Consider the following 12,442-nt stretch of genomic DNA (forward strand, 5'->3'; position numbering starts at 1 on the left):
CACGCGAATGAATGAAGCGACCCGGCCCAAGCCTGACCTTGAACTTAGTCGTCGAGAAGCGAAAAAATCCGTGCGTTCCCCTCGACCTAGAGGCCTTCTCTTTCTCTCTCTTCTCACCGTAATAACGCGTTCCGTGCTGTCCATAAGGTAGATAGGTATGTAAGAGATACCTGTACTCTCTCTCTCTCTCTCTCTCTCTCTCTCTCTCTCTCTCTCTTTCCCTTTTTCTCTGCTATCCCTTTTCCGTATTACGTTATCGGTTGCCCCGCCGCACATGGAACGCGCAAGTGCATTCAGCATACGGTCGCCGGTCGATAAGCCTCGAAAACTGTTTCTTTTTTCTTTTTTTTCTTTTTTTTTTATTTCTCTTCAACACTTTTGCGATCGATTTTCTTCGTCGCGATATCTTGGACGGTACTCAGGAGATTGAATAAGGGAAAAATAAAAAGGAAAATAAGCATTCTGATAAATGCAAAAGGTCTAGGCTATATTTGGAAAGTATCATTATTCAACAAATTCATAATTCTTCTGTCTCTCATAACGAAGGCTATCGCGAGTAGGCGCTGGATGGAAAATAGTTTTATCACCTTAGCCTCTCTCTCTCTCTCTCTCTTTCTTACACATATATACACACACAAACACACGTACATACACACGTATTCTTTCTCTCTCTTCGGGAGTAATCCCTAAGTAATATATTTCTCAGGGATAATTGCAGCCAACGATTTCGTGCTGCTCGTTCAGATCCCGCAGATAGCGGCTGGCTGTAGCGTTGGAATAGGCGGAATTGCACGTGCAATACGCGGTATCTATCGTGCTTGGCCGGTATCGCACACCACTTCGAAGTATCTACGTTTCTACATACATAGACGGTAGATTGCACTCGCGCACGGCTCGGTACTACTTAGAGCTATCCTCGTGGTAGGAGGTAAAGGCATTTACCAAGGGAGAAGGACGGATAACACGAGGAAGAAGATGAAGCAGAAGAAGGAGAAAGCAAGAGAAAGAGTGAGGGAGAGTGAAAGAGAAAGAAAGAGAAAGAAGATGACGTGCAAGAGCGAGAACGAGTACTGATAGAGCGTAACTGACTTCTTGGCCGGTGCATATTACCGGGCTGTTAGAGGGCGGAGCCGGCTGATGAGTTAGCAACGTATTGACTTTATAATAATCACGTTAGCCGGTCCACCATGATCCCATGCTATTACGCGCGGTTTCGCGCGATTTCACGTACCGGGTGATCGCCCTTCGCGGATAGAATTAGCTTTGTTTTTCTAACATACGAGAATCATTGCTAATCAAGAGAGAAATTTTTTCAAGAGTGACTTCGGATCGAGAAATATCAAAATCGATAATATGCAAGTTAAAATAAAGAGTTTTAACCGCGTAAGTCATATTCGATATCGACTTTAACGTCGATATTAAGAAAATAAGTATTTCTATACCGTTCGTTAATTATTACATTCGCGGTTCGTACTAAAAGTAAAATTATTCAACTTGGAGTTCGAATTTTGCGATTGCTCCTAAAGAAATTTATTCGAGCTTCACTTTTATATCGATATTCTTCGAGTTAATAAAAAAATTCCTCTTATAAGATCGGCCGATCGTTCGTTCGAGAAAAGGCAAACTCCTATAAAGAGAATATTTCTTGACCTTAATCAGTAGTTCCATTTACTTTTAATGGGCAATTAGTCGTTTGAAATAAAATCGTAAGAGAAAGAAAACAAAGATCCTTGAGATGTTTTAGATAGAACAAGATCCGCCTAGGTATTCTCTCTTCTATACCTTTCTTCAAAGGTCATCGACGAAAAAATAATCTTATTTAGATTCTCCCAAAAAATAGGAACAACTTAATTTCTGATATTCCGAAGAGAACACGATCTTAAAATAGGAATAATTTATTGCCAGATCTATAGAGTTTGAAAGATCGTAGGAAAGATCGATCTATTGGATCGGATTTCGATGATTATCACAGGAAGATATATCGTCGACGGTAAAAGTCAGTTTTGCAACGACCAGTAGAGTGGGCAGCGCACGCTGTGGTAACGGTCGGTAGAATCCTGACCTCCAATCTCACCTCAATTTGCCTACACGCCGCCATTTGCGTCAGCGAGAGCGGGGTACGGCCTATCTAAAATTATGATCTCAAAAATCGTTCTCGCGTGTGTGCGCGCGCTCTCGCGTCTCTCCTCGGTGTAATCCATTAATTATAGAAAATCGCGCGATATTATAAATTTCATACGTAATGGGTAGGTACACTTTGCGGTGAGTCGCAACGTATCTTTCTTCTTTCTCTCTCTCTCTCTCTCTTTCTCCGTCTCTCTCTCTCTCTCTTTCTCCGTCTCTCTCTCTCTCTTTCTTTTTCTCTCTCTCTCTTTCTCTCTTTGTCGTTTTGTTTCTTGTTTTTCTTTACGTTAGGCACGTACACGCTCGATCGATAATTCAGTCGAATAATTAATTACGATCTTACGAACGATAAATTAGTCAAATTCATCAAAGTTCGTTATCGGTCTCAGTATTATCGAGTTTTTTTCTAGCGATAATCTCTTACATTATCGTCGAGAGATCGATTTAGTTAATTACTTACTTGTTTCATTGGAACGACCCATTAAAATGGACTAATGGCAAGCATGGTCCTAATTCTAACGTTGCCTCATACTTTTCTGAACAAAAACGATAGACGAAGCAAACTTTCTCACGTTGCTATTTCATGCGTAACGAGTAGGTACAATAATTTAACGTAATTTTTCGTTGGTCTACTTTTATCGTAGATCTTCTTTCAAAAAATAATGTTCAATGTGTTACTTAACCCGATTATGCAGGCGTATATTAACCATTATGTCCAATTCATTAGGATTTAATAGTCCCATGCCGAGGCGTGAAACTATGTCGTCTCTTATTTGTTAAGTGATTCATTGCTCGAAATGGCGCGATTTATTTGAAGGATCCGCGTTTGCTAGCACCTGTCGCGATGACAAATGAAGATCCTAACGGCGTCATTCACGAACGATATTCCAAGGCGCAACTTTAATATGGCCTAATCGACTGTTCGATTAGCAGATATCTTTATACATCTTCTTCATCGTTATTAATCCTTAACATTTGCGTAAGCTTTACGAACGGTTTGCGTATAATTAATAAAATTAGTTTCAATACGTTAAATCATTAAATTTACTATTTATTGCAAAGAAAATTATTTTTAATTCTCGTTCGAAGAATAATTATTATATAAATCATTTTATACTTTCGTATTTTAAACTAATTAATTAAAATTCGCCAGATCGAATACGTTCATTCAATTTTGAAGTAATTTTAAGTAAAGTTAATGAGAATAAATCTTTTTATTCGTTCGAGATTCTTTTAAAAAGAGGGTAAGGCATAGATCCGATCTTTTTCCGGTAAAAAAAGGTCGATTTGAAACAATTAGGTGGAAGGTAGCGAGTTGGCAAGAGCGCAAGAAAGTCGAGTTAAATCAGATTTCAATTGGAACGACGGGAGATCCTCGTCGGAGATAAGTGATGTGTGTGTTTCTCGTTCGTTATATTCGAAATATTCTCTGAATCGTAAGGAATATGTAGACTTCTTATTAAGGGATTCTCTGGCAGTCATTTTGATTGAATATAAAAGTGAAAAGAAAAATGAGACCTTTTTCTTTTCTTTTTTATTTATTTACTTATAAATTCGCAATTACCTAAGAAAAGAATCTTCTCTGTTTTTTCGAACTCGACACCGCGTCTGTATATCGCGAGCAATCTCAAACATCGAACGAGGTAGTAAGACCTGATCGATTTAGCGCCAAATGTCGCCATGTTTTACACACGGCAATAATGGTCGAAATCTATGTAGCCAATATTTCAAGTCACCCTTTCTCGCCACCCCTCCAACGACATATGAAACTTCCATGTAATAGTTTGGACACGTAGACTCCGGTTATTGGTTCGCATACGGACGATATTCGATAATTCAATTGTACGATAAAATGGAAATATAAATAGCACTTTGGAGATTAGAATCCTCTTATAACTCGCTAAAAGGTAGATAGTAATGAGTAATGATGTTGGAAATAGTACGAAGGCACCTTGAAAAATTCAATTTAATCTAGAAAAATGATCTTCGACTATTCTTCGACTACCCTTTTGGGCTTATTCTTCCTAAAATATGTTTCGCAAGAGTTCTTTCAGCAAATGACATTTAAATACATTCTTAAAATTTAAGAATAGGATGGTCGAGAAAAGAAGAATGATGGTCTTAAGGGAGAAATATCTCTTTAGTTCAAAGTACAAGAGAAAGGATTGAACATAAGTTACACGCGTTTGTATTGTTACACGCTTTAACGATTTTTAAAATTACCATTTACCAAAAGGGTACAAAAGATGTTTGAAATTATTATTTAAAAGAAAAATACCTTCCTCAACGTTCTCTATTATTTCGTCAAATTCATATGATGAACATCACCTATTTCTTTTTAATCACAGTCATGATTTATCGTACGACATTCGACCATTTTTTCTACAATATTCGTATTATGGTCCATTCCCGGGTCGGTGACACCCAATGAAAAAAAGGACAGAGTCGATCTCGCAACACATGTCCCGGTGAAAGCGTCGGCGATTCGATAATATTTTAGGGCGGCCACCCTTCCCCTCGTCCTTCAAAAACTGCTGGTGCATGTGTCGGCACAAGAAACATAATGTTATCAAGCTGTCCAGGAGAAGCCACCGTCGTTGAGGAAGGAGGAGATCCTCGTGGGACTTGGTCCTTCCTCTCGACCACTTCGTTCTTATTGATATACCGAATAAACACGTTTGGCAGCTAGGTGGGAGCGGCTTTGCGAGGCAAATAGCTTTGGAAAGAATTCTTCTTTATAGGATCATCTTCCCTCTCTTTCTCTCTCTCTCCTTTCTCTCCCTCATTTTATTCCATCTTTTAACGATCCTCATCATACTGCTATAATTCATGAACGAAACGTCGAAAGAAGATTTCTTTAAATGCCAGTTCATTATTCATAGATTCGAGTTAACGTGAAATTCGACTCGTTTTTAACCAATGCGCATAGACAATATTCGCTTAGATGATATTTTCGAAGGCAAATCGACGTTTAAAGCCGCCAATAGGAATCTCATTGAGTCTCTCGTTTCACCCTCGTGGCTTTTAAGTTTCGACCCTTATCGACCATCCGAGACTTTAGCGCTCGGTCAGAAACGGTCGGGCAGTAAATAAAGATGGGTAGTTTTCCCATCAACGTGGTCGAACGTGGATGTACAGACAAGAGGGAGAACTGGTATATGTGTACTCGCGGGCGTAGGTACTTCTCTTCTACAAGACGGTTTTAAATTCCGCGAGTCAAAGCGATGTTTGACATGGAAATGTTGAACGATGCATTAAACATGCTGCGAGGAGTGCTTTCTCTCTTTTCTCTATGCTCGGAAAGCTTCTATAGTAAGAAGGGCTTCTCTCTCTCTCTCTCTCTCTCTCTCTCTCATCCCTCCGTTATATCTCGTATCTTTCGTAGCTCGTCGTCTTTCGGCACATTGTCCGAGCAATATTTATTTAAGCAAATGAAAGGATCCGTTGCGACGCTATTGCTTTTCCTTCGTCTCGATTTTCCCTCAAAGTTGACACACACATACATACACGACAGATATATAGATACATACACGAGTAGCGCGGGACAAGAAAAAAAGAAAAGCAAAGGAATATAAAAAAAATAGAAAGAGAGAATCGGTGATTGGCAAGAGGCAAGCAAAAATACCAAGTACTGGAACGGAGCGGAAGTGGGCACCCGCGGAGGGCCAATTTCATCGGGCTCTGCCGTAAAAGGAACTCCCTCCATTGTCCGGCAAATGACATCAAGCTTATTGCATTATTTAAAGAGTCTTACTTGAAGACCGTTTTAAGTCGCCGACCCTCGATCGTCGACTGTGTGTGCCGGCGGCTACTGTCGTCAAAAAGCGGCAGAAAATCTCAGAGGGACAGAAACCGAGATTACGTTTCGTGCGTAATGTTCTTTTCGAAAGACCGCTCAATCGAGGAGAGACCATAACGAGTTGAAGTCGGTATCTTTAAATCATCATTTTCGTTTTCGAATTATACATGTTGTTATTATAAAAAAAAATGAATAATAGGAAATAATCGAATATTAGTAGAAAGAAAAATAGAAAGATACTTACCAGGTGAGATGGCAAGTTTGGCGTGAAGACTGGTCGGACTTCTATGATCAGGAGTCGTGACAGGGGCGGCTATGGGCGGCGACAGGTGGGGGTGTATCGGAGCTCCACCACCTGTCGTCGTCGTCGTTGTCGTAGTCGTTGTGGCACAAGGATTAAGGGGAGACGTTCTCTTGAAGGATTGTTCCGTTCGCCACGCGACCTCGCTGTCGCCCAACCAAACCTTACCTGAGAAAACGAAGCAAGAAATATCAATTGATTGTACGTATTTTATTTTTGAAATTAATTATAAAATTTCATTGTATTTTATTTTCGAAATTAATCGTCAAGTTTTATACATTCGTGTAATATTTATTGAAGGTCCAAGAAAAATTTCAGATTGATAAATATCATATCAAAAAGTCCAAAGAGCTCGAACGAGAAAGAATACGGCATTAAATGGGGAATGTGTACATATCCGGCAATATCGTTGGAGGGATCAAATTGCAAAAGAGGTTCTCAAGATAAACTGTGTGCCGTACGTCTGTATTAATATAACTCACACGGCCGTTCTTGTGCGTGTGCAGAAAATGGCTTCTCTCCCTCCAATGGGTTCGCGTAATTAGCGACCCTCTGCATCCCCTATTCCTCGCCAGTTTTCCCGGCTTTCCCTCGTTTCCCTTAATTTCTGGGAACAATGCCTGCGTCTGGATGTTGTTCCAGGCTGCAGTGTCTAATTACAGGGAGGGGTAACGCTCTGTTCTCTCTTTCTCTTTCTCTCATTTTTCTGGAATCTGGGGACGATATAATACAGTACGTACCAAATATCTTGAATCTCCCAATTTGTAGAATAAATAGAGAAAGTAGAAAAGAGTCGGTAAAATACGGTGTATATATATATATATATATATATATATATATATATAGGATCCTTAATTTTTATCTAATATCTAAGGTTTTAATTATAAGTATAAATATTTAGATAAATATAATTAAGAATAGAAAGAGAAAAATATGGTGAAACGTAGAAACGAAACTTTTAGCACATCCTGTACGAGATCCAGTGGACTTATGGAACATGTAAATACTACATCGCCCTTGCATGCGTGAGACATGAGTCAGACTCGGTATTAGTTGCTTGATGAATGATTTAGTCAGTAAGAGAGACTTAGTTCTCTCTCGTATCTTTCTTCTCACACCCTCTCATTGAACTCCCATTCTTCCTCCGCGTCTCTTCCGTCTATCCACTTCTTAACGAGGGCGGAAGAGAGCGAAATAGGTAACGGCAAGTGGTAGATGGAAAGAGAGTGGAAGGGTGAGAGGGGAGGAGACAAGAGAATAAGAAACATGAAGGGCGAGCGAGAGGCAAAGCGAGAGGGAAATAAAGAGAGAGTGTTGACCAAAGTCTGAGATGGTGGTAGTAAAAGCGTGCTCGTACGTCTAAGTCGATGGGTTCGCTTTGTGCGATGTGTGTTGTACGTATGAAAGAGAAAGAAAGAAAGAGATAGAAATAGAGGGGGAGAGAGAGAGAGAGAGAGAGAGAGAGAAATGGTGGGAGGTATATGGAGAAAAGAAATAGAAAAAAGAAAGATAGTGGGGTTGAAGAAAGTGTAGCTGGCGCTAACTAAGGGCGTCGGCTAATCAATATCATCGGATAATGGCCGCTGACCTCCGTTTACCCCGCTGGACCCTCTATTGTCCTGTAGTTTGGCATCACGAACGACTCGCGTATCGGCCAGACAGCTATTTTCGAAGCAATGCTTTCTCAAGTTCGAATAATTCGACGAAAAGAGAGAGACAGAGAGAGAACGAAGAGAGAGAGAGATTAGTAGGTAGGAATGTCGGGAAAATCGAGGGTTTGTTCGTAGGAAGAATGGATCGAAAAGCGAGGCGAATTCTCGAGCGTATTCGGGGCACCTATTCGTTTGGACGTTTTCGAGTTTCCAGTGGAATATTAAAACTGGTCTTGGTTCCGGCTCGAAGAGGGTCGAGAGCTCGCGGCATGTCTCGAGGCTACGATTCGAGCGAACTCCCTAACGTGGAACTACTGCGGTTCCTTTAATCTCCGAGTGTTTGCATGCTCCTATTTTCCTCTCCCTTTTTTGTCAAACTTTTCCACGACCCTATGGAAGGAGAAACGAAAGTGCCCCTTTAGATTGCTAACGCGCTAAGAGCTAAAAAACGTAACGTCGCGTGCGTACTTTTGGAGAAAAATTCAATTATACCGGTCCTTGCGAGAATCGCATTACTTGCTTTCTAGCGATAGTAATAACTGCGGTGGATAATAGTGATCTGATAGAAAATGAAAGGAAAAGGAAAATCTGAAAATGAGTTTAGGCGCACGCGATTAATAGAAGAAACGTAAATGGAAAGACGTGGAAAGAAGGTAATGTCAGGGAAGCAGGACATTGGCCAGGACGAATAAGTAATGTAGAGGTCCATTATGCCGAAACGGTGAAGGGTCTCGAGTCGTGGGTCAGCCAATCCCCCGGAGGGCCGTTAAAGTGAAATACTTCTGAATGCGAGGTGGCTGCCTCCCTCTTTTTCTTTTCGCTTGGTCTACGCCTGGGCAGAGAGAGAGAGAGAGAGAGAGAGAGAGAGAGAGAGAGAGAGAGAGTCTGGTCCTCTCTTCTGGACCTCTCTCTCGAGCCTCCTCGCGTGTAGGTAAATCGTTGTTATCTGGACAGTGATAAACCCGTGAATGGAGTTCGCGCCGGTTTCGACGAATGAAAGACGACGAAGGGTGCATGCAGAGGCAAAGGGAAAAAAGCTCGAGAAAGAGGGAAACGTTCGAATTGATGGGTCTGTTTATGCGAACTGCTTACTGGCGGATGGACCAATCGGGTATAGGGTAACGAACAACAAAGTCCGATCTGCCTTCGGAACTTTCTTTCTACGGAAAGACGAGCTCGAATCTTCTCTTTGCGGTTTCCTTCTCCGACGATGCGGCATCTGAGATGCGGTATTCTTGATGGATACACGACGCAAACTTCTCTCTTTCTCTCTTTCTTTCTCTTCGATACGCATCATTGAATTGTTTCCAAAGACTTTGCGGCAAAAGGATTTCGATCGAGACCGATCATTGACTATTACCAATCGATGAACGATCGAGTAAAGCGAATAAGTTTTTATATTTTTCCATTGATATATCGGCGCACATGATATTTTTTTTTCTTCTTCTTATTTCCTAATTCCATCGAATTATCGAAGTTTAAAAGCATCGTCGGAGGACTGAGTCGAGGAGCAATCTGCTTTCGTACGGTGCTCGAAAGAATTGAAAATTCCTGCTCGTCCAAGGGTTGAAGAGGTCTTCGTGGGAGTGCGCCGGACCGAGCAAAGAGGAAAAAAGCGAACGTAGATAAAACGTTCGATATAAGATTAATAGTGGAGGTTGGCGAACGACTCGGTACGTCGACAAGGGCGGCTCTGGCTATATACGACGCCGATGGTGATTCCTCTTTGAAGGTGGAACCGTGAGCAGTGGCCAAATTGAATCCTGCTTAGGACAGGAAAGGAGCCGAAGGACGAGTCGAAGGACGGACCGAGCCCTTTCTCCAATAAATAAATTGCTGGCTACCCCCGGATGGCCACCCTTTCCGATTTAAAACGCGACTCTTTGCTACCGAGAGAGCTTACCTGATTGGAACGCAGCGTGGAATTGTAAAGAAAAGTGTTTAGCAATATCGCTTACTTTTCAAAGATCTTTTTTCCAAAGAAAACGACGAAGAGAGCAAGGAAAAAATTACGGAACTTCCTCAAATTGTTTATCTCACCTACCATAGTCTCAATTTGGTTATCGGATTTTTTTATCAAAGTGACCCAATGTATTCCCGAGATTAATACGAGAACCACGTACGGACAGGTGTGAGATTCCGATCGATGGGCTTTCGAAGAGGCGAGGAAAACATTTGCTGATAACGGAATCTACCTATATCGCGCGCACGTTTCTACTCGTTGCACGTGCACTCAATATACATATGTAAGTAGATATATGCGTAGATACTCGATGGAGCGCAGGTGTGAACGACCTTTAATCGACAACTCGTTTTCTTCGACGTTATCACGAGAAACGTTCCAGAGATATCATCATCACCGAATCGTGTCGATGCTTTGTTCGATTTTCTAGTCTTTGCCATTTTTCGTAATTTCAATATTGCTCCTTGGAATTTTTATGATCTTATCTGATATCAATTCCAATAATATTTTTACGTTACGCTTTTAAACGTAACCATTTCTTTAATCTCGTTCATCGTTCGGCCGTGATCTACTAACGGAAAATTTATGTTTCTAATAAATGGCTCGTTATCTTTTAAAAAAAGAAGAAATCGATATCTTTTAAAAACATACTATTATCGTATATTATTTCTGCACTCAGACAATCATTAATATAAAAGTCTTTATCTGTATATGTTTGTAATTTCTCGAAAACATCTACTATTTTTGCCTAATCTAGATGAAATTTTGTATAATCGCTCTTTATGACACGACGGAAATTTTAGACTACTTAATTTACGAAAATATTATCTATAAAATAGATTATAATGCTTTACACGAATGAGAGAGGGAGAGAGAGAGAGAGAGAGAGAGAGAGAGAGAGAGAGAGAGAGAGAGATCGGCATATGACCGACGTAAAGTACGGAACGAAATAGAGAAAAGGAAATTGTAAAGTTGGTTACACTAGAAATGCATTGATTGAGTGATTTGTAATTGTGATTTGTGATCTGTGGTCAGTGTTCTGAATTCTGCGTTCCGTGATCCTTGTTCTGTGTTCTGAATTCTGTGTATACGGATGTTGCGATGATAGAGTGCTTTCTACGGATCCAGCGACCCGGATTCGAAATCCGGCCAAGGAGAAAAATTTTATTTCGTAAATTCCAGAGGTTCTCGATCTTTCGATTCACGGATGGTATCAGGACAATTTAGCACTTTCTCAAGCAATCGACGATAGAGCCCATTTTTCAGCAAAGTGAAAATTTTTCACTTCGAATTCGTTTATTTTACACTTCGAATGATAGAACATCACATAGGATCTGAAGTAATGCGAATGATTTATATTTTATTTCGAAAAAGAGAAATAAAAATAATCTCTTTTTCAAACCTTACCATCCGTCATGCACGTTGGAAGAATATACTAGTGTATACCATCAATACTTGTTTAAAGTTATTTTTAAAAGACTTTAAAAATCAAGTTAGTCAATATCAAATCTTCTTTTCCAAAAGATATATGAAGATATAACTCTTATGTACGTAGTTATACATAAACTAGATTGAGTGAATTCCATTTGATCTAAACGTTTACGAAGGAAAGACAAAGGATAGGAATATATCGCAGGGACGGTTTCCTTATTTCTTGTCAGAGAGACCGATCGATAGAGCCACCCATCCGTTCTTTTGAACTCTGCCTGGAAACGTTGTAGGTAGTATCGGCTCGAAGAAACATATCAGCATTGTATTATACGGGATACGAACGTCGTTGGACGTACGAATATAATAAAAATCGTTTGGAACGAGGCGAGTCCGCAGGTGATCACGTTCGAAAGTACCGCGCAGCATCCGAGCGTTCTTCTCGTCGTTCGCCATTATGATAATGCGAGTTACCTGGAAAGATACTGGCCGATAAAAAGTGTGAATAATAAAAAGGTTTCATCGGTGGGGACGATCGAAAGAACTTTGGAGGGAGGAAGATAGAGAAAGCAAGAGGAAGAGAGATAGAAAGAGAGAGAGAGAGAGAGAGAGAGAGAAAGAGAGAGAGAGAGAGAGAGAGAGAGAGAGAGAGCAAGGGTTGTAAGCGCAAGCGCGAATCCGCCCAACGCGTAACTCTCGCGAGAAAGCACCCCTCTGTGTGAATCCGTTTCGTCGACACCTAGCCAATCTGCATGCGACTTGAGCCTTTCGACGCCATTTTGAAAAATGTCTAAAAAGCGAGAGGGTTGCAACCTTTTTGCGTTTTTTTTTATTTTTTTATTACATTTCTTTTTTTCTTTCTGCTCCTCTTTCTCTCTCTCTCTCTCTCTCTCTCTCTCTCTCTCTTTCTCTTTATAGCGAGATTTTTTTCGTCCCGAGAGGATACTACGACATAGCAATTTTAGATTTTCCAGTCGAAATCGTGAATCGACGTTAATTTAAAAAGGGTGGAAAGTTGGAAGAGAGGGAGAAACGGGAGAGGTGTAGAGACTACGACGGCAGCCGATTTTAAAATCACAATGGTAGACACACTTTTACCCATCCGTCACCCCTACAAGCTTCAACGCCGGCTGCCGGCGTTCGTTTGCCGAGCATCTGCGTCTGTCCCGTACCGT

At 40.8% G+C, this 12,442-nt stretch overlaps 1 protein-coding gene across 4 annotated transcripts in view; it reads right to left on the bottom strand.

The window, feature by feature from the left end:
- LOC127067302 (protein nubbin-like) overlaps window positions 1-12,442 on the bottom strand; it is a 93,391-nt gene that overhangs the window by 38,032 nt on the left and 42,917 nt on the right. For 3 of the 4 annotated variants that reach the window (XM_051002084.1, XM_051002082.1, XM_051002083.1), the window contains one exon: window positions 6,168-6,392. The exons of the other annotated variant lie outside the window; for it this stretch is intronic. In XM_051002084.1, the coding sequence (XP_050858041.1) occupies window positions 6,168-6,392 (225 nt within the window). The remainder of the gene's footprint in view (window positions 1-6,167; window positions 6,393-12,442) is intronic. 4 annotated transcript variants of the gene reach the window in all.

This window comes from Vespula vulgaris, chromosome 10 (assembly GCF_905475345.1).
Source record: "Vespula vulgaris chromosome 10, iyVesVulg1.1, whole genome shotgun sequence".
Classification (NCBI taxonomy): Eukaryota; Metazoa; Arthropoda; class Insecta; order Hymenoptera; family Vespidae; genus Vespula; species Vespula vulgaris.